The sequence below is a fragment of the Alternaria arbusti genome, assembly GCF_024043155.1.
Source record: "Alternaria arbusti strain BMP 1465 chromosome Unknown scaffold_10, whole genome shotgun sequence".
Lineage (NCBI taxonomy): Eukaryota > Fungi > Ascomycota > Dothideomycetes > Pleosporales > Pleosporaceae > Alternaria > Alternaria arbusti.
Genome location: NW_026249950.1, coordinates 378,995 through 404,445, shown reverse-complemented (window position 1 = coordinate 404,445; position 25,451 = coordinate 378,995). Strand labels below are relative to the sequence as shown.

Genomic DNA, 25,451 nt, shown 5'->3' with positions numbered 1-25,451 from the left:
CTGTTGCGGTCAAAGTGATGAACATTCGCCCGAGCATTTGCCCCAGATTAAGGTGTCGACGAACGACAGTAGCGTACGGCAGGAGTATACTCCGCGAGGTGGTAAATGTCGCACGAGAACTCAAAATCTCGTACGTTCTGTAGCCGAAATATCCAATCCTAATTAGGTCACTAGGTGAAATGAGTCCACCTTCTCGGAGTTGCATCCGGATGCTCTTTTATACTGTTCCGCCTCGAAACGAATTCTGTTCATTTTCGGGAATCTTGAACCGAGGCTTCTCATCTCGTATCGGTCACTGCCTGGGCAGGTTTTGGGGAATGTACAATTCATCGCGATCTATGTTCGTCATATATTTGAATATGCCGTGCGGAAGTGATGGACACTCGGGAACGGTGTAATTGTTATGAGCGTGCACCCAGGTACGTAACGAGCTGGGTGAATTGCGAGCACTAAACAGCTGCAGGACGCTTCGTTAAGGGAACGGGCACTTTCCTCAGATTCAATGCACATAAGTTCTCGCAGTTGCGATACTTCTCATTCGAGAGCGTCTCCTTCCGTATGAGTCGTATGAACTGCGGAAGGTGCGGTTGGCTCGTCGTCTCTAGTTCGCCTCTGGGCCATCGCAGTACCATGGGACGGCGGCTGAACGCATCTAAACAACGATGCAGAGCAAGGAAACATTTACGATGATGTTAATTGAAGCATCTAACAGAAAGCTCCTATGACATTATCTGGTGCCTGTCTTACTCAGCATGCCCCTCCAGGTGAGCTCGGAGCTACCCCGCCATGCCGGTACTTCGCTCAGCTCCTTCGACACGACCGAACACCACCATCATGACACCATGACGGATACGAGCGCACAACAGGCTGAAAGCCACTATTTTGCCAATGAGCCCCCGCCAAAAGATCTCAAAACGAACACGACACTTGCGCGCGAGTTCATTACGCGTCATGCCGACGAGGGCCGTCGTGTCGTGCTTGTCACTTCAGGTGGCACTACAGTGCCTCTAGAGCAGCAGACAGTCCGCTATATCGACAACTTCTCGGCCGGTACTCGGGGAGCCACCAGTGCTGAGTACTTCCTCCAAAATGGCTATGCCGTCATCTTCCTGCACCGACAGTTTTCGCTGTTGCCTTTCTCACGACACTACTCGCACAACACGCGCTCATTCCTGGACTACATGAAGGAGGAAAATGGACAGGTAGTGGTGGATGAACAGCATCAGGACCAGATGTTGCGCGTGTTGCGCCAGTACACGGAGGTCAAGCGAGAGAACAAGCTATTGATCCTGTCATACGTGACCATCACCGAGTACCTGTGGAATCTGCGCGAGGTTGCGCAACTCATGCGTCCACTTGGGCCGAAAGCCATGTTCTACTTGGCCGCCGCCGTGTCTGACTTCTTCGTACCCCAAGACCGCATGGTCGAACACAAGATACAGTCCAACGAAGAGTTCCACCAGGGCCCAGATGGCGCCCGTGGGGGCGACGTAAAGCCACCGGCTGCGCGTACTGAAGGAAAGAGTCTGATCATCGATCTCGAGCCGGTACCTAAGTTCCTCAAGCAGCTGGTGGATGGCTGGGCGCCCGATGCGATGATTGTGAGCTTCAAGCTCGAGACTGACCCTGCCTTGCTGGTTACCAAAGCCAAATACGCCCTGAACAAATACTCGCACCATCTTGTAATCGGAAATCTACTAGCCACTCGGAAATGGGAAGTCGTGTTCGTGTCCGTCTTCGATGACGAAAAATGGATACGCGTACCCACCAGCCGTAGAACGAAGAGCTTGTCAGGAATGCCATCACTTGTCGGGTTGGCCGATCCCTTGACCAAGAAGGACGTTCAAGCAAGCGAATCACTTGCAACAGAGAAAGGGGTACCGCAGGGCGAGCCTTCTCTGGAAATCGAATCTCTTATCATCCCCGAGATTGAGAAGATGCACACCAAGCTCATAGACAAGACCCCTGCATAGCAATCCCAGACATGATGAGCAAGCGTTGTTTGTACTTTGCCTTCCACGGCATGTGTTCCGATACGGGTCATTGGATCGCACGGCATCTTACACGTGTTCATCAGGCTTTCAATCTACATATTACATTGATTTTACCGCATTGCTCACTCTAGGATGACCCTCCACTGTGCCGAAGTGTGGCGTATGCTGGCGCCCCAAATAACCAACAAGACAGCACCGATGCCGACTATGCCAGCGAAGACCCCAGCCAGGGTACCGAAAGCTCGGACAAAACCCGCCTCTTCAGCCCAAGGGATTACACCGAAGAGGAAGCCAAATGCCACGATGTTCTTCAGCCCGTTCACAAGCAGCAGTACGTCCGAGTTGACTGGAAATGCGCAGTCGCTCACATACGCTATAGTGATCGTTGGCATGGCTGTGAGCGCGATCGAGATCATGCCGTACCCAAAAAAGAGCGAAACCCACGACATGGCGTTCTGAACACCGTAGCCGAACACAAGACAGCCTGCTGTTGTGATCACCAACGGAATGCCCACCAGGTATAGTCGTGTTTCTGGCTCGTAGATGCCGAGCATTTTCCTTGTTCGCCACCTGCACCATGCGTCCACGAGGTCACCTGTATTCAATCAGCACGTTTCCTGGCTACGTGGTGCTCAATTGTGACTTACCTCCTGCCCAAGCCCCGATCACATTGCCCAAAAGGCCTGGGATATTGATCAGGCCGTTGATCTGTGGGCTCCAATTGTACGGAGGTGCTTGCAGCACGAACGGATTGAGAATGTTGACCGCGATGGTAATGACCAGGGATATGGAGTAGCAGAGAAACGCGTATATGACCGCGGGATACACGATCATCGGCCACGGTCTGCTAGACGTTAGCATCGGCTTCCCCGTCCCGCTGAATAAATACATACCGTATAAACAGCTTCACCAGACTCGTCTCCGAGACGCCACTCCACAGGCTCAGCTCCTGCCTCCATGTGTTCTTTACCTCTTGGTGCAAGATGCGGTTACTCGATTTTGGGCGAAGATGTTTCTCTTCCGCCATGACGATCTTATCGTTTGAAGGACAGATAGCCACACCAGCGCCTTTGATATGCTCACGCGCGTATCGAGTCTCAGGGACTAAGAGCAGTATCGTGAGGAAGTTGAGTGCGGTCAGAATTGCAGCAATCCACTTGTGCCATCGCCAGCTGAGGTTCGTCGCGATGAAGCCGCAGACCAATGGTCCCACCGTATTACCACCTGCTATCGCGTTCCTGACGCACAGTCAGCGTACTGAAAAGGGTACATAGGGAGGGGATATATGCTCACATATAGAGACCCATCTTGCTGCCTCGTTCATGCAGGAAGAACAGGTCCTGGGAACACTCAGTCAGCTCGTCGGTCAAGATCGCTCAGCCCATTGCCCTTTGATTGGGTTTGGATATTAGCAAGTAGTACAGGATTACTCACATTGACTATTGCAGCACCCAGAGCTTCTGTAGAAGACCCTGCAAACGCGGCGACAATATTACTCCACAAAAGGCTCTTGAACGAATTCGCCATGGCGCCCCAGACGCAGCATGCGCACAGCAGGGCACTGGCGAATACGAAAACCGGTCGTTTCCCGAAATGATTGGCCATTGGTACCCAGAAGAAATTGAACACGCCCAAGACCAAGACGGGGTATAAAAGTAGATGCGCAGTCTCGTCCATCGGCTTATCAAACTCGAGCGAGAGAATATGGAACGCTGGCGCTAACCCTGCGATCGAATAGTTTGTCAGGAAAGTAAAGGCGCACACCGAAGCGAATGCGACATGTTTCTTCCATCGTGGCCAGCGGAGAGGGTCGTTCGGGTCGGTTGGCGAGGGTTGTGGGAAGAGGACGATGTCTGCCGGTGCACTTTCACCATACCCAGCTGCAGGCGCCGAATTAGCTCCGCATTCGAACGGACAAAGACGAGCATCACCGTACCTTGTTGCAACACCACCGTACCGTCAGTGCGATCTAGAGCCCTCAGGCTGGTGAAATGGAAGCCCATCATGATGTCAAGAGCCTTGGAACCAGCAGTAATCTCGACCTTGGGATCCTTTACTTCGGGTAGGAAACTGCCACTCAGAACCAGGACCAAGCAGGTGCGTCGCTATCGCTTTTAGTCTTGTCTTTAATGGGCGACATGGGGAGCACCCAGCGGAAGGTAAACATTGTTGACATGTGGTCGGACGCATGCTATGTAGGGCTTACGGAGTTCCGTGCAAGGCAAGATTACAGGTGCAGACTAGTCAACCAGGAAACTTTCCAAGGTTCTCACGCGCAGCAGGCGCCAGATTTGTTGATATACACATGCGGTCGTGTCTCCATGCTTGCTTATTTGGTTGGCTGAATGGAGATGGCTAATATGGGTATGGGGTCTGTCTGGTGCTGACATGCTGGACGTTCATGCAGTCCCGGGACATGCGGGGCCGGTCGAGATCCCGTGCCCACCATGATCGACGGCCAGACTCGATTCTGAAGGCCCTTCTCTACAAAAGAAACGCTCAAGTGCCATGGGAGATGCCGGACTGAAAGGCAGTAGCGTATATTCGTGCTTCGACTGCCGACTGCCACGATCCCGTTGCGTGGATCAGTCGATGGCAATGTGAATGTCGATTATGGTGTCAACAACCAACTTTGGCAGCCGTGCCAGTCCTTGTCGTACACACGATCGGTGGTAATCACGACTTCGTGAGATTGCGTCGCCATGCGCTCATCTCTTTGCTTTGTCAACCTGTGAGCGCCCTCAATCGCTGCGCCTGTCCCTCATGAGACGACCTTGGAACGAGTCAAACATTCTCCATGTTACTGCGGATGGAGATTCCCAGAGGTCTGAGCTAAGGCATCTCCACCGCGCGACGAGAGGAGGCTTGCGTCATGTCGGAGACTTATCGATCACTTTAGTGACGCTCAAGAAGCCGTGCATGATTGTTGTTGCGGCGCCATCCCGTCCCGTCTCGCTAATCGTCGCGCCAAGCCTACCAGCGTGAAGGCCGCGGGGGACTCGACCTTGGAACCACAACTTCAACTCTCCCCCCAAGTATCCCGACTAGCACACCACAGTGTATTGACTCGGCTTCTACCGCTCACGTTATCAAATCACGTTGCTAAGGTGGTGGTCGCGCGGCCAGTGCTCAGACGCTCGACGATACGGATGGAAGCCGAGCTATGCTTCCCGAATGCAACGTTGGACACATCGCAGAACATGACACGGAGGGGCAGTTGAGATGGATCGTATGGCGAGTGATCGATTTCAGTGTGAAAGGTTTCCTTCTCTGATGACGCTGACGTTCGCATCTAAGGCTTTATCTGACGCGACAGCTCGTTTTTCCTTACGCCACAACGTCTCGGATTGCGCGCCCAGTCGTCATGAAGCTGTAAATTCATCTTCGTCATATCATCCTCTTCAGATTGCGACACGAATCATGTGCGGTCTTTTCTTCTTCCCTCGAACAATGAAGGGTCTCAGAATGAACATGGAGTTACGTTTCAATGACGCCGTACGACAAGAACGAGATCCAATACAATACCCCACGGCCATGTCTACGACCGCACAAATGAGTCCAAGTGACACGACTTCTTTGCTAGCTGAATTGGGTGGATATACTGCATTTGTTCCGATTCCCCATGGCGTCCGTCAAGAGGATCAGCAGAGCCATCAACGCGCGCTGCAAAGCATACCGCATGCGCAGGCATATTTGCAGCGTTTTAGAGCGTTTCTCGACAGACGCCATCGCATGCTGACAAGACAGTGCTTCCTTGCACCTTTGCTTTTCGCCCATGAACCCTGCCCATCGGGTCCACGGTGACGCCTTGCGTTGCACGGCGTGGCGCCTATTGGACCAAGCACATATCGCATTCCCGCTAAACAGCCAAAGAGACGCGGAGATCTTACTGCTACTGCACGTTCATCGACCGAAGATCAATAGAGTACAGCGCTGTCGAATCCGCGGATGCGGCGCAACGTGACGCTTGATCCTAGCCTACACCAAAGTCTCTCTATCGGAGTGTATCCCCGCCACCGCCAAAGCATGGTGACTTGTTTGGATTAGACTTATAACCTGATAACCACCCTGTCTCACCGCTTGGCCCCGGTACCCTGGACTCGCACCAGTATATATCGTCTACGGACCCAGACTCTTACCAAAGTTTCTTTACATCATAGGCCCAACACCTCCCTTTCCTCACGCTATCACTCCTCACCATTTCCAACACTGAAACATAGTCGCTATATGGCTACATCGACCGTGGCCAGACTCGCGCCCCAGAACTCTTCAGCCCTAGCAAGAAACCCATCACCTCTCATGGATCCCCGACCACCACCAGGAAATCCAGCGACGACTGCGGAGATGTGGGATAGGTACGAGAGGCAAGCTGTGGAGACGGCCAGAACGAGAGAGAGGACTATGCAGCCACCACAGCCCCACCGCATAGTGATTCCAATCAAAGACAAAAGGCATAAACCAAATGACGTTTCACCGACAATACCAAGCTTCGACTTCAGAAGACGTGGCCACACAACAACGGTCTCGACTACACTAGCTACCTGCAAGACCTGTACACTTCCTATCACCTATGTCTCTGGAGTTTGCGAAAGTTGTACAAGAACCATCATCTTGCCATCTTCCAGCGGCGAAACCACTCCGCCTATCAGTCCAGCCTCTCGGAACTTCGCCTCTACTGACCTTATTAAATTGCGCAAGAACTCATATGGGGAAGATGTCAACATCCGAACATCAACAACATCATCGCGACGAACGTCGTACTGTCCACTACCAGCGCACCTTGCAGACCCCTCATTCCGGCTGTCCACACTACAGCCACCCCCCGAACTGGAGGCTTTCTCCAACGACCCCATACGAAACAGAAGAAAGACATCTCTCACAGACCCCAACGAGCCATTCCTCCGTTTACAAATCGCGCAACAAGCACCTTTACCCCGGTCTACAATGAACTCACCACCCATAACCCCTACATCACCACCGCCATGGGCAACCCATTCTCGCTCTTCCACGCGACGATCCAGTCTAGCAAACGCGGCAATACTGCCAAAGCCCGCCTACCCACACGCGCGCACCGACAGTGTAGCTTTATCAGAATACAGCACCCTCTGCCCCATCCAAACCACACTAACAACCAAACTGGACAACACAACCAGCGCCTGGGACGACTGGGATAGCGACAACGATGACGCGGATAGAGCGGGTCTCGCGAGCTGGATGGGCCGGCGCAAAACCAAGGGTCGAGGTAGTGGGCCCAGGGAAGGCAAAGGTAGCATGGACAGCACTGAGAGCGACAACGACGCCACGAGGCCCAGTCTGTGTCTGCGAGAGACACCCAAGAAGGCAAAGAAGAGCATGAACATCAGTAAAGAAGATCAAGGTTTAGAACGCGCTAGGATTGAAGCTGCGGAGAATGCGAGGGCAAGGCGGCGAGACGCGGAACAGAAGCTTGCGAAGAAGAAACCGAGTGGGTTCATCAGAGCGATTACCTGTGGGAAGAGCGATACTGATGGTTAAGTTTGTTTTACGCGGTTACTGCTTTCCTTGCGTTTTGGTTTGAGCAGGGCGTTTATCATGGGCGATATTTTTAAGGATGATACCACGCAAAAAGGTTGGACTGGTGTTTCGGTATTGGGCTCTATGGTATACATGTTTTACGACTACATAGGCGATTAAGCTATCTTAACTCATAACGTATAATATATTATTCAGAAGAAGTTCATATTCGTTCGTTGTCACTTGCATTGTCATCGCTTTCGCGATCTCACTCAGCGATACATTCCCACTTCTCCCAATAACAGCGCGGAAGTATCATCACAGACCCATCCACCCCATTCATCCCGAAAAATCCATCCCTACATTCCCAACCCCATACTAGAAGCCAACACACACACCCTCCACCGCTAAACGCCCTCCTGCACATTCCCGCACCCGCATCCGCATACCTACCTATCTACCTACCTTCCTATTCCCGTACCTGCTACCGAAGTCGCGTACACCCAGCCGCGCGCTCCCGCCCAGTCCACCCGGTAAGAGGTGAGAATGCGGGTAGGCGAGCGGTGACCCCATTGCCAGTCTTCACAGGGTCGTTGGCCGAAAAGCCGCGTAGGGGGTGGTAGGGGTAAGCGAGGATGCTGTGGGAGGCGGTGATGTGGCCTGGGGTACGACTGACGAGGCGGATGTGTTGAGGTGGGGTGGGGGGTTTAGAGGTCCGGTCGTATGGTGGAAGGTGAGTTGGGGGATATTTGGCAGTGGGGTGAACCAGACGGTGGAGTGGATTGCGATGAGCTGCTCATGACAGCTTAAGACATCATCATGGCCCTGCTACAACCTCATCCACACTACCCATCACCATCATCATCGAATCCCTTCTACCAAGCCCCTAACACCACCTAACACCCTCCCACGCAATGTAAAACCCATGTATCAACGTCGCTCCATCGCCCGCCTCGACCGAGGCCGTGGACATCTGATCAAGCTGGTAGTATGTGAAATGCGGATGTCGTGGCTACGCTTTGTGCTGCAAAGCATCGGTGAGGTCACCATACTGAATTAGACGCTCCGTTGTGTAACGTGTTGCGGGGCTGAGCGGTTGTAGGCGAGCGTTACACGAAGGGGGCGGGTGGGCGGTCTGGGCTTCTGAGGTTTGGGGTTGTTTGTGCGTGCGTGCGTGCGCTGTGTGTGTGGTTAAGAATGTGCGCTGTATCTGGATGGTTAGCTGTAAGTTGGCGCTGAGGTAAATGATGGTTTTGGGCAAGAAGGTAGATAGCTGGACAGGCTGCGATGTCGCAACTTCGAGATCGTAGTCCACGCTCGCGCATCACAAGTGGCGGTGTGGAGGCACGATAGGCGTTGGTCACGTCTAACAACTCGTCGCACTGTGGCGGACGCACCTACAATCGCTTTGAGGTTGTCGGTGCACATGTCAGCTGCCAGTTAGCAGGGCGAAGATGTCAGTTGTTTCGGATATACCGCCTTGACCTTGGCTTCTAGGAATCTTGACTGAGCCCACTGCAGGGTGTGCTTTCGACGACAAATTACAAGTGGTGATGAAAGGGCCAGCTGCATGTTTCTGTTTTCTTCATCTCCTGACATGCGAAGACGGATAAATCCGCGCTGTAGAGTTTCGAGGTTGAAATGTCGTTCTTGGCCGCGTGCGACATGTCGAAGTTAAAGTTTGATCACACTTCAATCTCCATATGGTTTGATAGGTTGACAGCGGGAGAAATGAAGTGATCCAAAGCTGTTGTCAACTCATCAGGCGACAGGCGAGGGTTGGAAGTTGCGAGCAAGTCGACTGAGATTGTGTAGCTTCGCACGAGCGGGTAAAGTGAAGGTTGGAGGTCTCGGGCGGACCGAATGTGACTAACAGTTAACAGTTACCAAAATCATCTTCGGTTCCGCACCCCCTAGTCATGACTATGATATTAGCAGTAGGAGAATGCGAGGACCACGTGATGCTGACCGTTGGGTTTTGGGTTGAATTACCACGCCGGCATCCGGTCACTTGGCCCAACGTACTGCACATTGCTACTCCTTTTCAAATGAGAAGACGTCATAGTCCACAATCGATACGAGTCGGAACTCACGAGGTCCGAAATTTCGACGAGACAGAAGTTGCGGTGGTGTTGGCAAGCTCATGCAAGCTCAAAACTAGCAGCAAGCCTTCCAATAGTTTGGGGCCCATCAACGACGGGCTGCTGGCTACTTCAACCGATGCTGCCGCGGATAGAAAGGTACCTGGACTACCGACAAACACCACAGGGCTTGCGGGAATAATGGCGCGGTGCCATGAAAGCCCGAGGCGTGAAGACAAGGAAGCATGGAGCTGTTTGAGACGCTATTCTAAATGGGTACAGCTTCTGACTTAGCCCTGCAGTATGTTTTGATGAGCTGTCACAGATCACGAACAAAAGAAATCGCTGAGCGCAAATATGTCAGAAGAAGTCGGGTGTCGGCACACAATCGGGAATTTGTGAAAAGAGGGGTAGGCGACGAGCATGGAGGTCGTGGCGGTGCTGGACGAGGTTGGTGGCTGCACGCCTTGGTGAAAGTTAACGCGGTCGGTCAAATCTCAGTCCATCGGTGTTGTTCCGGCATTGGCAGTCAGCAAAAGGCGCGACGCCTGAAGCATGGTGGATGCGATGGCATTGGCACGGTGGCGTGAGCGTCTCTCGTGATCTGCCACGAGGTAATTTCCTTACGAACTGCTCATTAATCGATACGCGGACGGGCCAGAGATAGAATTGATCGTCTTGCATCATCGTTGCCTGTCGTTGCTTGTAACCGACCGCGCGGATGTCACCAAAGCTTGTCGCTTCGTGTCGGGTCCGGAGAACGCGGCACTGGTGATAGTGATGGCCCACCTTGTGGGCTAGAAGGATGGCCGGTGTGTGTGGGAATACGGGAGCGGCCAGGGTCTGAGAAGGCCCGCCGGAAACTATGGAAGCGTTGTCTGTGAGGACGGCGTCAGCAGCGTCAGATTTATGTTTGTTGACTGCTTGAGCGCTGCTGGGCGCAGGGTTTTCTTTGACCTTTGACGCAACACGCAGGTGCGTGTCTTGGTGTTGCCAGTGTGTTGGTCGCACCTTACCCCTGACGCAGGCTGTTCTGTCAGACTAGCCGAATCGGGCGGATCTGTGGGGTCGCTTGTTACCGCATCGGGACAGATGGCTGCCAGGCGAGCCGTGGGCGCAATCTCTTCGACGCCAGCTGGCCAGCGCCTGAAGCTTATCTGGCTCTAGCGAAGGCTTGAGTTCTTCCGTCTGCTTGGTGACAGCGCGACAACGTTGGCAGGACGATCCTGCGCTGGCGGTTTAGGCCCTGAGTTCTGCGTGCCTTATCAATAGCGCCGCTGTTGCGTTCCACCTTTTACGAGGGCACATGTGGACGTTCAGCATCACCATCCCCACCACATCATCGGATCAGGCCCAGCGCATGCCGCTTGCCGTGCTCCCCTCTCGTCGTGTAATGCGAACCAATCCATACGCCCAGAAATAGAAGCTCGACGAGGCCAATCCCCGCGATGATCTTACCGCACAGTGCTCGCATTGGCTGCGCTAGGGTGGAGATTGCCGCTCGTGCCCCTTAGGGCTGTCCTGAGCAATACCGTTATTGGTCGATGCGTCCAATGTGTGCCTGAATTTTCCTTTTCCAGTCGCAAATGGCCGACGCGATGACTAGCATGGCTGAACGTCCTTCGTATACGCGGCATCGTCGTAGGTACTTGAATCTGGGCGCGCCCGCTTCTATCCTCCTCACCTCCATCGCTGTAGGCGCATCTCAAGTACCTGCCTTCAGCACTCCATTCTTTACCACCTCTCGGCCGCTGTCACTCGTTTCCAGCTGCCTTGACCCCATACAGCAAACCTCTAGTAATACTTAATTTGTTTTCGCTAGGTACGTACTTTCCTTGTGTTCTCGCTACCGCGCGGGGCTCCGCAGCCGCTTCCCAAAATACGTTGTTCTGCATGCTGGTGTTAGCCTTCTTTTTCGCTACACCAACCTCGCCATGCGACGACGTCCTACCCGCCCGCCAAAAACCAACTCCATAAGCGTTGTGCCGCCGCCCCTGGACTATCAATGCTATTCATCACCTACTTATACCCCTGCTATCCTCATTCCACAACGACATCGCGGATGATTACCCGGCCACATCTCTCGGCTTACACACTCTTTCTACCACACTCGTTTCTAACACCCTGCCTAGGTGAACCCTCATAATGAAGGCTTCTCTCTTCGGCCTCGGCGTCCTCGCCGGCCTGGCCAGCGCAAACATCAACTTCCTCTGGGTCAACCCCACATGCGACCACCTAGACCCCAACACCCTCTGCCTGACTGGCCAGCACTGCGACGAAACCGACTGCTGCGTACCTGACCTAAAGAGCGAGTACTCCAAGCTCGTCTCGCGCTCATCGCGCTCATCTCTTCGCGTTGTTCCCGCCAAGAGACAGGCTGCCAAGTACTCTCAGGACGGAAAGTGCGGCCCTGCTAACGGCAACCTCCTCTGCGACCCAAACAGCACTGTCTACAAGGGCACATGCTGCTCGCAGTACGGCTGGTGTGGAAGCACCGCCGCTCACTGCACTCAGGGCTGCCTGTCTGGCTGTGACAACGGTGCCTCCACGCCCGCTCCCACCAAGGCTGCCACTTCAGGTGCTGCTAAGCCCAGGGACGACGGCAGGTGCGGAAAGGACTTTGGTGGCGCTACATGCGATGCCAACGGTGCTTACGGCGGCTGCTGCTCGTCTTACGGATACTGCGGTTCCACCGACGGTCACTGTCTCGCTGCCAACGGATGCCAGAACGGATGCAAGGGCGCCACTGCTACTCAACCCGCCAAGGGCAACCCAGCCCCTGTCAGCAGCCGTCCTCCCTCTACCACCACCTCCGGCGAGCCAGTTCTTGGTAAGCCCTCGACTGCTCCCGCTTCCAAGCCCACCGGCGTCGCCACTACTGATGGCAGCTGCGGTGCCAAGTTCGGTAACACTGTCTGCGGTAACTGGGCCCAGGGAAGCTGCTGCTCCATGTACGGCTACTGTGGTAACACCACCTCTCACTGCGGTGAGGGTTGCCAGAACGGTCCCTGCCTTCGCGCTCCCTCCGTCCCTGCTCCTGCTGCCAGCCCTGCTCCCCGCGCCGCTAAGCCCGGTAGCATTCAGCTTAAGGGCCGCTCCGGTGTCCCTGCTATGCACGCTGGTCTCATGCCCAACGGCAAGGTTGTTTTCCTTGACAAGGTCGAGAACTACACTGAACTGAAGCTCGGCAACGGCCAGTACGCCTACTCTTCCGAGTGGGACCCTGTCACTGACAAGCTCACCCCCTTGGCCTACAAGACCAACGCCTTCTGCTCCGGTGGTATCTTCCTTGCTGACGGCCGCTTCGCTTCTCTCGGTGGTAACGCTCCTCTCGACTTCATTGACCCCACTGTCGGTGATGGTTTCAGGGGTATCCGTCTCCTCAAGCGCTCTTCCTCCGATGCTTCTCTCGATGGCCAGGCTTGGAACGAGCCCGGTCCTCAGCTCGACACTCCCCGCTGGTACGCTTCCGTCCAGATCATGCCTGACGACTCCATCTTTGTCGCATCTGGATCCAAGAACGGCCTTGACCCCTCAAAGCCTGAGAACAACAACCCTACCTACGAGATGCTCAACGCCGACGGTTCTCCTCGCGGAGTGAGCAAGAACATGGAGATCCTCAGCAAGAACCAGCCCTACTACATGTACCCCTTCATGCACCTGATGAAGGACGGTAACCTGTTCGTCCAAGTCTCCAAGTCTGCCGAGATCTTCAAGGTCGAAACCGGAAGCGTCGTCCGCATGCTGCCCGACCTCCCCGGTTCCTACCGTACCTACCCCAACACCGGTGGATCCGTCATGCTCCCTCTCTCATCTGCCAACGACTACAACCCCGACATCGTCATCTGCGGTGGTGGCCCTTACCAAGACATCACTGCCCCTGCTGACCCATCCTGCGGCCGCATCAGGCCTCTCGATGCCGACCCAGAGTGGGAGATGGACTCCATGCCCGAGGGCCGTGGTATGGTTGAGGGAACTCTCCTCCCCGACGGTACCGTCGTCTGGGTTAACGGTGCTCAAGAGGGTGCTCAAGGTTTCGGTGTTGCTCAGGACCCTGCTCTCGAGGTCCTCCTGTACGACCCCAACCAGCCCAAGGGCAAGCGCTTCACCACTGGCCCTGCTTCCACCATCGCCCGTCTCTACCACTCTGTCGCTCTCCTCCTCCTTGACGGTACTCTCCTGATCTCCGGCTCCAACCCCGTTGAGCAGCCCATCCTCAAGCCCGACGCCAAGAACCCCTTCGTCACCGAGTTCCGCAACGAGATCTACACTCCCCCTTACCTCCAGGGCAACCCCACCCGTCCCTCAGCCGTCCAGATCTCGCAGAAGGAGCTCAAGGTCCAGCAGCAGTTCAACATCAAGTTCAACGCTCCTGCCAACGCTCAGAACGTCAAGATCTCGCTCTACTACGGTGGATTCGTTACCCACTCCGTCCACATGGGTCACCGCATGATCTTCCTCGACAACACCGGCTTCAAGGCTGGCGCCACCGCCCAGAGCTTGACCGTCACCATGCCCCCTAACAAGGCTGTTGCCCCTGCCGGTCCTTACGTCATCTACGTTGTCGTTGATGGTGTTCCCGCTATGGGACAGTTTGTTCACGTTTCGTAGAATGGGGTCTGTGAATGAGAATTGGATGAGACGAAGATGTTAGCTGATTGCGATAATATTCCTTGTATCATCCTTGAATTGAGTGGTTTATTTCGCATTCGTGCATGTGTTATGGTGGATGGCTATTGAATAATTAGCGATGCATGTCCTATAGAAATAAAGAATTGTCATGATATCACTTGTTGGCTACGTTGATGTTGTGTGTTGTGAAGAGTTCATTAGGTGGGTCTTTGAGGACTACATACAATTATGACAGTGACTTCTCACACTGTCCCACGCCCTTGTCGTCTCCAGGCATACATATGAGCCTTACGCTCACACACCCAAACCCCCCACTTAGCCGTCCAGCTCCCCCTCATCCTCACTCTCGACCCTCGCCCTCTTGCTGTAGTCCGCAAGCGGACTCGCGCCCTTGCGCTTGCGACCCACGACGACGTTGTCGGCCCTCAGGCCACCCTCACTCTTCTTCTCCCCACCACCACCACTCTTCTTCTCACCACCACCCTCCTTCCATCCCTTCTCTTTCCGGCCGCCACCCCCCTTCTTCCCCCCCATCCAATCAATAGCATCAACAGTCATACTGCCATGATACATATCTCTCAAGTCCCTCGGGACGTGAACGCGGCTATCACCAATGATCTCCCACATCCACGCCATGGACTCCCGCATCTTGGGTGCTTCCCGTCTCATCTCGCTCAGGGCGTCTTCCATGACCGCAACCCGGTTCTTGAGGGCCTTTATAGTGGCCTTGGCGTCGGCGGTGGCGTCGACGGTACCGGCAGTGGTGGTGACGGCGTCGGCCATGGTGGTGTTTGAGGACGACGATGGCGTGGTAGATGTAGTCACGACGGGAACGGGGAGGTGTGTAGGCACCACAACACTCTTCTTCACGCTCTCCAACTACAAACGAAGACATGTAGTCAGTAAACATATTCTCAAATATTCCAGACAGTAGTGTTAAACAAACCTCCTTCCTCAACTCCGCGTTCTTGCGGCAGACACGGTATGCCTCTTCGGCAATCTCCTGCGGAGTAGCGTAGTTGTCGAGGCGGGCGCGGATGCGCTGGGTATCGGGGTCGTACTCCATTGGTGTTGAGGAGCGGAGTTTGCGAGTGTAGGGTAGCGATTTCTTGATGTACTGCTTGAGTTTCTTTTGGGTGAGGCCGCTGCGGGTGCGACGACGGCCGGGCATGTACTGGTGAAGTGTGTTAGGATTGTGGGCAGTGGATCACAGCAGAGGGCAGCAGGAGAGGTTCGGCTGGTGCGTGGTGGTGCGAGGATAGAGAAGCTGGAGGGCGAGATATAATTTCAAGCTGCGATGCAGAGATTTCGGTTAGTGCGTTTGTGCGTTTGCATTGGGCTGGTTTTCACTTTCACTTTCACTGGAACGTGGTGGAAGTTCAGTGTTGATGTCAGAGTGTAGGTGGGCGGGCGCGGTGGGAGGTGGATGTGCAGAAACCGAACATCAGACCGCCTCAGGAGACGGTGAGACGGGGTTGATTCTGGGCCTCTTATAGCTACTCAGTCAATGGTTCATTGCCAGGCCTCTCCGCCGGTTCCTTCTTCTCTGGCTTCTCCATACGCCTCCATAGACCCAGGAAGCCACCTCCGACAACCATTTGGCCAGCTTTTGGTCGGCACACCATGACCCATTTCTCCTCCTGTTTGCTCAGATCTTCTTTTAGCTCGTTATCCCGTCCTTCTTGGCCTGATTCCGAGTCTGCGCTTTCATCGCTCGAAGGCTCGGAAGGTTGCTCTGGCTGAGCCTTCTTCATAGGCGCTCTCGGTCTGACTGCACGAACATCCCACTCGCGAATTGTACCTGCTCCTAGCTCAATGACCTGATCAAGAAGGTAGGGCATCTTATGTTCCCGAATAGCTTCGACACATTCAGCGATCTGGGTGATGCTTGGGTTGAAGACGGCGAGCATGCCATTGACGTGCAACGCAGGAGCGACATTAGCGAGGTGACTTGTCGCATTAGGAAGATCCAGGAACACGTGAGTCAGGAATGGCTCCTCGGTCTTTCTCGAAGCTCTCTGTTTGGCGATCCACTCAGACACGTCTCCTACGTGGAAGTCGACGTTGCCCGCGTACATGCCATGTCGGAAGCCTTCGACTATCTTCTTCGCATGTACTGAATGCTTACTGGATATATCCAGGGTATGTATCACAGCGCGACGGTTCTGCTTCCACGACGATAGTGCTGATTCCTGTAGGTCTGATATGGACTCGCCGAGGTATACTGCGTCTTCGGGTTCTTCTTGGGTAGTGACGTAGGACGGCGTTCTTGGAACTGGAGGGTTGCCGGCATGTACAGCGCGAGAGAGATGCATCGTCAGCGCTCCATGGCCTGTGCCGGCTTCGAGGATCTCAAGAGGTGGTTCGGTGCTGGGGGTAGCGGATGGAGTATCTACATGGATGTCGAGTAGGGACACTATGAGGTTGGTATCTGAAGGGTAGATCTGTATTATGTCAGCATGAGTATCCTGTCTCGTCGTGGCATGGCATACACACTGGAGTGACAAGGCGCGGTGTCAATCTGACATATTCGGCCAACGTAGGCTCGTAGATGCGGAAGGTGTCACCCTTGTGGGAACGGACAATTTGCCGTGGCTCCTTTCCAATGACATCTGCATGCTTGACGACGCCTCGATGTGTGCCGAGGGTCTTGGTCGCCTGCAGTTTCACGAGACGTCCATCCTGAGTCTCCTTGCTCTCGCGCAGGAGCACAACATCGCCTTCTATGCGCCTGTGAGCGGGGTCGGGGTGGTGGAAGCGGAGGTCTTGCCTTGGAAAGCGCGATGGAGGCAGGAGCTACTTGTAAAGTGTCGCGCACGCGGTCGGAGTGCAGCACGGCGTAGCTGGTGGAGAGAGGATGATCGCATGGCTTTGTAAGAAGAAAGATGTGCAGATGCGGAGGTGACGCCTTCTCCGCACCAAGCGAGCCGCGACCGCAGGAGGGCACCGAGTATGCTCTGCAGGCGTGTGAATGCAGTAAATTTTACATAGAGAACTAAGTCCTTTCCACATAGCTTCTGCCTCTGCTACGTCGTATATCAGTATATTTACTCTACTTTACTGCATAATGCGTAACGTCACAGCGGTGAATCTAATCCCTGCATCGCCATTGACGATCCGAGACTCCAGGGTTCGGCCAAGAACAACATGGAGCACCTGCACACTTCCAACGCATGCGCCTCGCCCAACACGCTTGACTTCACACCCTCAGCAAACGAGCCCATGTCATGGAGATGAGATCGCGTTGCTGCGAAAGACACATATCCTAAACCCGACGCTGGCTCTATGCGCCACTACTCACACCTTCGGGAGCCTCCACCATGACGCGCCGTATAGTACGTACAGCATATCGCTTCTTCCGCCAGTACTAACAGTCCCAGGTACGGACGGGCATTCAGCTCATAGCCCTTACCATCGTCGTCTCCCTAACCATATTCTTCCTCGATAACCGCTACCGCGTCCTCCCCCAATCTGTCCACAGTCACATGCCACTGCACCACGATGGCCTCGTTATCACCGATATCACCGTACAGACATGTTCGACCATCAATCCACTCTCCAAGTGCATGCTAGACCAGAAGAAATGGCATCGCATAGAGAAGGACCTGTACCTCGGCTCCGGCTGGGTCACCAAAGGATACGTCCACATCAAGCGCAAGCGGGAAGAGGAGCTCAAGACAGAGGACAAGGTCATTATCGACGTTCGTACAGGCAAGCTTGATCCCTCTGTGGGAGAGAAGGCCCAGGCGTCGGAGAAGTGGGAGTCGCGCCCAGCTGGCCTCTGGATCAAGCGCTCGCTGAAGCGTCACGCGAGCGACGACAAGAAGGCAGTGACGGCCGTAGACATCCTATTCGGCGCCGACGCAGTAGAGCCACGCCCTGGCTGGGAGCTGGTCAAGAACGGAGCCCTGCATCTTGAGACGGGCAAAGCAAGCACAGATCCTCGCCTGAGCATACGAAGAGGCCCAGCAGCCAAGCTCGAGAAGCCCGTACCCAAGATCAGAAAGGATGGCAAATTCAAGATTATGCAGATCTCTGACCTGCATCTCAGCACTGGTCTCGGCCACTGCAGAGACGCAGAGCCGCCAGGCCACAACGGCGGACACTGTGACGCCGACCCCAGGACCATAGAGTTTGTGGAGAGGGTGCTAGACGACGAAAAGCCAGACTTTGTAGTTCTGTCTGGCGACCAAGTCAATGGCGATACAGCACCTGATGTGCAGAGCGTAGGGCGCCTTCTAGCTTTTACCCACCACAAAGCTAACCGTCTCACAGGCCATGTTCAAGATAGTCGAACCCCTCGCAGAGCGCAAGATACCGTACGCAGCCATCTTCGGCAACCACGACGACGAAGGCACCCTCTCCCGCCACGCACAAATGGACCTCTACGACTCGCTCCCCTACTCCGTCAGCGAACCCGGTCCCAACACAATCGACGGCGTAGGAAACTACTTCGTCGAGATCCAAGCCCACAGCAGCAAGCACTCCGCCCTAACCCTCTGGTTCCTCGACACGCACGCCTACTCGCCAGACGAAACCCACTACCGGGGCTACGACTGGCTCAAGCCCAACCAAATCGACTGGTTCAAAGCCACCGCCGGCGGCCTGAAAGAAGCACACAGCCACTACACGCACAAACACCTCAACATGGCCTTCATCCACATCCCCCTCCCCGAATACGGCAATCCAGACAACGACCGCGTGGGCAACTGGACCGAACCCATCACCGCACCTGCTTTCAACACGCACTTCAAAGACGCCCTCGTCGAATACGACATCAAAGCCGTCTCCTGCGGCCACGACCACGTAAACGACTACTGCGCCCTCTCCAAAGAACCCGAGACCGGTGATCCAGAGTTGTGGATGTGCTATGCGGGTGGTAGTGGCTTTGGTGGCTACGGGGGTTATAACCACTTTCACCGCAGGTTAAGGGTGTTTGAGATCGATACGAATCAGGCGCGCATTGTGACGTGGAAGAGGTTGGAATATGGGGATACGGGCAAGAGGCTCGATACGCAGATTATTGTCGATTCGGGGAATGTTATGCCGATTCAGGTTGCGAATCAGGAGTGAGATGGGGGAAAGTGGTTGTTGCACGTTATGGCGTTTGGGTGTAGTGGTATGGATGGATAGGAAAATCACCGCTTTTTTGTTTGGGATTAGCGTTGAGATGTGTACGGCATACATCAAGACGCCTTGTTAGTTTTCAATTGAGAGTTTCAATCCATTTGTGTAATCATCCCGTGGAACTGCGTGTATGCTTCTGTCTACCTTGTATGCCTGTATTTTGGCTCAAGCACCAGTACTGTATTCTTCTTTTCATTCCTCATTCAATACTCCCATCTATACATCATCCCTCAGATGAACGTCCTCATAAACTCTCCCAGCGCCATAATAGCCATCGCCTGCCCATACGGCATACTCGTAATCTTGATATCCTTATAATGCTGCAAATCATGCCCCATACCCGTTCCAAAACTCGTCTCCGTCAGCTCACCCTCCGCACTAATCTTGCCCATGACCGCCTTGATAGCCTTAACCGCGCTCTGCAGATACACGTCCCCACTGATATACCGCTTCCGACACGCCTTGAGCATACCATATGCGAAACCCGCCGTAGCAGACGCCTCCTCGTAGCTACCTTCCGAGACCGGGATATCGAGGAGAGTGCGCCACATGCCGTTCTCGCCCTGCAGTTTCAACAGCGCCTGGCATTGCGACTCCAGGATACTAATGAGGAATTGGCGTAGCGGATCCGTCTCCTTGAGATCAAGTAGTTCAATGAAATCCGGAATCGCAATCGTCAACCATGAGTTTCCACGCGCCCAACGTGCTCGCGCAAAGTTGTGTCCGACTTCCAAGCCGCCCTTGTCTTCCCACTTCCAGCCGTGGAAGAACAGGCCTGTGGATGTGTCGCAGAGGTACTGGCAATGGAGGATGAATTGGCGCTTTGCTTCCTCTACGTATTCCGGTCTGTTGAGCACAAGACCGATCTTAGCGAGGGGCAGCGCGCTCATCATAAGGGTGTCGTCCCAGAGTTCGTCCTTGTTGAACGAGTTGTATGTCTCGTGTTGGAAGCCGCCGAATTTGGTGCGGGGCAGACCGTGCATGACCCATTCTGCCCACGTGTCTAGCCAGGGCACGAAGGTCTTGTTTCCTGTCTCTTCGTATAGGTATGCTAGTGTGAGGAAGGGGCTCATGGTGTTGATGTTCTTCGTTGTACCTTTGCTGAGCTGCTTGGTGAACCAGCCTTGCATGATGTCCATTGTCGCCTTGCTGCCTGTCAGCGTGTAGTAGTGCCATAGCCCGTAGAGACCGATGCCGTGTGTCCACTCCCAGCCGTCCCAGCCTTTGGTGTCGATGATGCGGCCATCGTCGAGTTTTAGCAGGAACTCGCCGGTTGTGTCGTTGATGTTGATCAGATTGTGGGTCAGGAGGAGGATCTTCTCGTCTATTTGGCCTTTTGTGAGGCCGTGGACTGTGAGTGTGGACATGGTGGGCGCGTTTTTTGGGTACGTCGCGGTCGCAGCGAAGGTATAGTGGGATGTGCTCACAACTGAATGAGGATTACAGCAACAAGCAATTGAGGAATGTAACGCAAGTATTAGAAGAAGACAGCAAGAGAACAGATGTCATCACACGCGTAGTCTAGCAAGTGGGTATTAGATACAGGCCGTCGGTCACACGCGTCGGTAGAGCTCAACCCAGGAACAGAGCGGGGAGCAAAAACTGGGGAACGCTCAGGGTCCTCAACCGCGTAGATTGCATCGATGCTGCATGTCACTGCCATATTTCGTGCCCTGTTGCACCGACTCGTCCATCTCTACCCCGACTGGGCGCTGGGCACACGTGGAGTCGCTCCAGCAGATGGGTTCCTGGAAGGCGCGGCTCTTTTCTCGTGTCAAACATCAACACCGAGACCACGGACGCCTGCTGCTGACATCCCACTCTAGGGTTTCTGCCGCGCTCGCATTGCATTGCACCGAGATTCGCTGATCAGTAAACTGACAATACCGGCGTGAAGGTCACCAATCGCTTACCTCTTGGAGGGCCGGAAGACACCGTGGAGGGAAGTGCGACCGCCGTGAAGGAGCTTGGCCGCCTGACACGACTCAGCCTGGGAAAGCCAGCCGCCGCCAACTCGCTGCAGGCGGACGAAATCTTCCACCAGCCGCCTTGGGCCCAGCAACGAAGCTTCGCATGACACTCGCGCGAGCTTGACCCATCACATGCGTTCACGAGGGACGCGGGTGGCCTTTCGGCAGCATCTACGCCGATGTTTTACCACAAACGGACCCTCGCCAAGTGGTGGCACTCTCCACACTGCTTGATCCTACTCCGCATTCCCAAGCACTCCACTATCTGTATGGACGGCATGGTGGCGGGGTTGGCGAACCCCAGAGGCTAGCGACTCAAGATGCAGCGTTGGCGCCGACAGGGTCGCGCTTGCAGCACGCCTTTCCAGAATCCTACCTCGAACTGGGGTGCGGAAACAAGGAGATGATCACCAATAGTCAATACCGGCTAGACGTTGAACGTGCAGGTTCTTGGATCCTAGGATTTGCGGAGTAGCCTGCCAGCCTGGGGTAGCTTGAGGCCGGGGAACGCTTGGACGGAACAATCTAAAATCGGGTAGAAATATCAACTCGACCGCTCCTCCATCCTGGCCAGCTCACTCGCGAGTCCTGGGGTTTCTTCTTTGCAAACCTCATTCCTTCTTCCGCTGTCAAGCTCTCGGAAGTTCTTTTCAAGATGGCTACCACCAGAGCCAGTGCCGATGGCGTGCACCACACACCCGAGGCTGTTCGCCATTCGGACGATAAGCAGGACATTAGCCAGGTCGAGCGCGTGTTCTCCGAAGGGGGAGACGAGAAGGGCGACCATGCCGACTACGATCGTATCGACAAGGAAGTCGCCAAATACGCAAACGCTTCTGAAGTTTTCATCTCGGAAGAGGAGAACGCCCGGTTAAAGAAGATGATTGACCGTCGTGTACTGCCTATTATGGTCATCACGTACTTCCTGCAATCGCTGGACAAGGGCACAATGTCCGCTACCTCCATCATGGGTATCCGTGAGGATATTCCCGCACTTCTTTCCAAAGAGACTGTGAGTTGCAAAATCTGTGGGCACTAGTATCATGTACTGACTCATGACAGTTTGGGTGGCTAACCACCTGTATCTACCTCGCTGTACTGGTCGTCGAATACCCAACCAACTGGATTCTCCAACGAGTACCAGTAGCCAAATACCTCGGATTCAACATTCTTGCATGGAGTACCGTACTTGCCTGCCATGCAGCCTGCTTCAGCTTCCCTGCGCTCGTCGTTTGCCGAACACTCCTTGGTATCTTCGAGGCTGTCTGCCAGCCCGCTTTCCTCATCATGACTTCTCTCTGGTACAAGCGTGAGGAGCAGGCCCAGATCGTTACGTACTGGTACATGATGAGTAAGTTATACAAGATCAAAGACATGCAGCACCAACTAATCCTTACCTACAGACGGCATGCAACAGATTGTCGGCGGTCTCCTCGCATACGCTTTCACCAACATCAGACATCCTAGCTTTTCTGCGAACCCCGGTAACGCTTCTATCCGATCCTGGCAAGCTATATTCATCACATACGGTTGCTTCTCCTTCATCTGGGGATTGTGGGTCATCTTCCGCCTCCCCGACAGCCCCATGCGCGCCAAATGCTGGTCAGAGGAAGACAAGAAGCTCATGGTTGAGCGTGTACGCTCCAACCAAACCGGTCTCCAAAACAAAAAGTTCCGCGCCTACCAATTCAAAGAAGCCCTCCTCGACCCCCAAACCTACTGCTACATGGGCATTCAGATCTTCACCACTTTACCCACGTCAGGCCTCGGCGCCTTCTACAACATCATCATCAAAGACCTCGGTTTCGACACTCTCCAAGTCCAGCTCCTCGCCATGGTCCTCGGTGTCGTCATCATCGCCACACTAATGGGTTCCGCCTGGATGGTCAAGAAAACAAAGCAAAACTTGCTTACCATGGCCGTCTTCATGATCCCCGCCTTCGTCGGCACAATCATCATCATGACCGTTAAAAACACAAACAACGCTACCAAAGCCGGTCTGCTCATCTCCTACTGGATCGTCTTCACCTTCTGGGCCGCCCAGGGTCTCGGCATGTCCATGCTTACCCGCAACGTCGGCGGGCAGACCAAGAAATCCGTCTGCATCACCATGAACTTCTTCGCGTGGTGCGCGGGTAATGCGATTGGACCCAAGGTGTTTTTCGATGGCGACCCACGCTATCTCAAGTCCCTGGCTATTCATCTCGGGTGCTACAGTGCGCTGCTGGTTGTCATTGCGTTTTTGAGGTTCAACCTCACGCTCAGGAATAAGAAGAAGGACAGGGAGTTTGGAAAGGATATTAGCAATGCGCATGGCTTTGATGATTTGACGGATAAGGAGAACCCTAACTTTAGGTATGTTTACTAGGGGGGTTTTGGTTGGAGGGGGATGTGTAGTTGAGATAGTGTCGTATGAGCCATTGAGCATGCCTCGAATGAGCTATGATATGACTTACTTATCATGTTGCATTGCTTCTTGTTTCTTTAGTTCTGGTGATAGGTTACAATCTCTGCCCAGTACTTGCTTTTCTTGTGAAAACGTCGCTAACACCAATTCGACCTGCGCCCGTGGATGTGAATGGAGACGTACCGATTCTGCCTCTCTCAGCATATCAGCATCATTATACACTCAAGCGACCTGTATGCAACACCCAGAGTAATTGTAATCGGATCATCACGAGACGAACGCGAACGCAACAAGACCAGTTCATCCCCACATGTTCAACGGACACCTCCACCCGTGCTAGCCTGAGAGCTACGCGATTGGGGCATTGGCTTGACGTGCGCGTCCCTGTTACATCATCGCTCCGCGGCGAGCCATGGACCAGGTCTGCCGTGCCGCAACCATGCATCTTCACAGCTGATCAATGTCTACGAATTCCATGCATGTCGCGTTGTGGATATTGTTATCTTTGTACACGGTTTGACCACAGGTAAGTCAGTATACTCGCCCTATCTCTATCGATTCACTCCAGACGGCGAGATGCTCGGACTCCCTGGTGCTGACAAGCTTCTAGTAAATTCGCGCGCATTGAATGAGCTCCTATATACCACCACCGAACCATCGCTCCTAGTACTACACGAATACGCGATTCTCCGCGATACACGTCCCATCCTCCAGCGCCCTGAACCGTGCCCTCGACTGTTGTCGCCTTCTCGAACCGCGTGCGACAATGTCCGGGAAAAGAAATTATCAAGGGGGAGACGACGATGCGGACAATAAACGGCAAAGAACTTCTGGGCTCCAGTACAACGAGGATGAAGTACGACCGGGTCCGGAATCAGGAGTAGATGCCCAGACAGGGAGATTCATTCGCTCCCAGCTGCACGTTAGAGAGTGGGGACTCCCCGACGACCCTGTATCAACAGCGAAGAAAGGATAATTCTACGCAGCGGCTGGCGGTCACGTACCTGGTGTATATGGACATTGGAATAGGATTAAGTTCAACAACTTCATTGGAACGGACATCCTCGCGGGCGGCCCGGGTAACAAGCAAGAGGGTGGTTTCAGGACTAGAGATGCAGCTTGGGACCATATGGAAGCGCACAGGGCTCTTATCGAGACTGCGCTTGATGTGGAACATGGTCGCGCCTACTTAGAACTTCAACGCAAGAAGTCTCCGGACCCTGCGACGGCTCAACGTAATCGCCAGCTGGCTCAGCAATTTGCAGCGATGCAGGCTGCTCGGTCTCAGCCCAGGCCGACTCAGCAGACATCGACAACTTCCGCTCCTCAGTATCAGCCTATAGCGCAACAACAGATACCGATAAACTCCGCTCCTCAGTTCCAGCCTCAAGCGCAACAACAGATACCGACAACTTCCGCTCCTCAGCCCCAGCCCAGAATAATGCAGCAGCCACCCACGCAGTTCGCTTCTCAACCTCAACCGCAGACCCCTCAGCGCGCATCCACCTCGAGCTCAAGACCATCTACAGAGTCTTTTGCCACCTCTTCATCAAGCCAAGCAGTAACGCCGGGCAGTCATGATACACCATTGACATCTCCAGATAATTCGCAAGAGCCTGGCTCTGCCGACGCGTCTTCCACTGTCGACAACGAGAGCACTGAGCCCGAGGTGACTTTAAGTTCTGAGCAGGAGTGGGTGGTAGATCGTATCATGAACGGACATAACGTTTTCTACACCGGCTCTGCT

General features: G+C 54.3%; 9 protein-coding genes across 9 annotated transcripts; 5 read left to right on the top strand and 4 right to left on the bottom strand.

Moving 5' to 3' along the window:
- Positions 1-842: 842 nt before the first annotated feature.
- On the top strand, positions 843-1,973 carry J4E86_007391 (uncharacterized protein; the record flags this gene model as incomplete). The annotated part of the gene is made up of 1 exon (XM_051447911.1): positions 843-1,973. One exon carries the CDS (start codon positions 843-845, stop codon positions 1,971-1,973), a length of 1,131 nt encoding a protein of 376 aa, XP_051300849.1.
- Positions 1,974-2,116: 143 nt separating this feature from the next.
- Positions 2,117-3,021, bottom strand: J4E86_007390 (uncharacterized protein; the record flags this gene model as incomplete). The annotated part of the gene is made up of 3 exons (XM_051447910.1): positions 2,117-2,589; positions 2,642-2,838; positions 2,888-3,021. 3 exons carry the CDS (start codon positions 3,019-3,021, stop codon positions 2,117-2,119), a joined length of 804 nt encoding a protein of 267 aa, XP_051300848.1.
- Positions 3,022-6,976: 3,955 nt separating this feature from the next.
- Positions 6,977-7,508, top strand: J4E86_007389 (uncharacterized protein; the record flags this gene model as incomplete). The annotated part of the gene is made up of 2 exons (XM_051447909.1): positions 6,977-7,071; positions 7,148-7,508. The coding sequence occupies 2 exons, from the start codon at positions 6,977-6,979 to the stop codon at positions 7,506-7,508; spliced, it is 456 nt and encodes a 151-aa protein (XP_051300847.1).
- Positions 7,509-11,713: 4,205 nt separating this feature from the next.
- J4E86_007388 (uncharacterized protein) lies at positions 11,714-14,179 on the top strand (the record flags this gene model as incomplete). The annotated part of the gene is made up of 1 exon (XM_051447908.1): positions 11,714-14,179. One exon carries the CDS (start codon positions 11,714-11,716, stop codon positions 14,177-14,179), a length of 2,466 nt encoding a protein of 821 aa, XP_051300846.1.
- A 336-nt stretch (positions 14,180-14,515) lies between these two features.
- On the bottom strand, positions 14,516-15,371 carry J4E86_007387 (uncharacterized protein; the record flags this gene model as incomplete). Its single annotated transcript, XM_051447907.1, has 2 exons — positions 14,516-15,079; positions 15,147-15,371. The coding sequence occupies 2 exons, from the start codon at positions 15,369-15,371 to the stop codon at positions 14,516-14,518; spliced, it is 789 nt and encodes a 262-aa protein (XP_051300845.1).
- Positions 15,372-15,696: 325 nt separating this feature from the next.
- Positions 15,697-17,067, bottom strand: J4E86_007386 (uncharacterized protein; the record flags this gene model as incomplete). Its single annotated transcript, XM_051447906.1, has 3 exons — positions 15,697-16,644; positions 16,697-16,923; positions 17,001-17,067. The coding sequence occupies 3 exons, from the start codon at positions 17,065-17,067 to the stop codon at positions 15,697-15,699; spliced, it is 1,242 nt and encodes a 413-aa protein (XP_051300844.1).
- Positions 17,068-17,520: 453 nt separating this feature from the next.
- On the top strand, positions 17,521-19,273 carry J4E86_007385 (uncharacterized protein; the record flags this gene model as incomplete). The annotated part of the gene is made up of 3 exons (XM_051447905.1): positions 17,521-17,535; positions 17,581-18,426; positions 18,476-19,273. 3 exons carry the CDS (start codon positions 17,521-17,523, stop codon positions 19,271-19,273), a joined length of 1,659 nt encoding a protein of 552 aa, XP_051300843.1.
- A 284-nt stretch (positions 19,274-19,557) lies between these two features.
- J4E86_007384 (uncharacterized protein) lies at positions 19,558-20,694 on the bottom strand (the record flags this gene model as incomplete). Its single annotated transcript, XM_051447904.1, has 1 exon — positions 19,558-20,694. One exon carries the CDS (start codon positions 20,692-20,694, stop codon positions 19,558-19,560), a length of 1,137 nt encoding a protein of 378 aa, XP_051300842.1.
- Positions 20,695-21,952: 1,258 nt separating this feature from the next.
- Positions 21,953-23,665, top strand: J4E86_007383 (uncharacterized protein; the record flags this gene model as incomplete). The annotated part of the gene is made up of 3 exons (XM_051447903.1): positions 21,953-22,309; positions 22,360-22,648; positions 22,701-23,665. The coding sequence occupies 3 exons, from the start codon at positions 21,953-21,955 to the stop codon at positions 23,663-23,665; spliced, it is 1,611 nt and encodes a 536-aa protein (XP_051300841.1).
- Between the last annotated feature and the right edge of the window lie 1,786 nt (positions 23,666-25,451).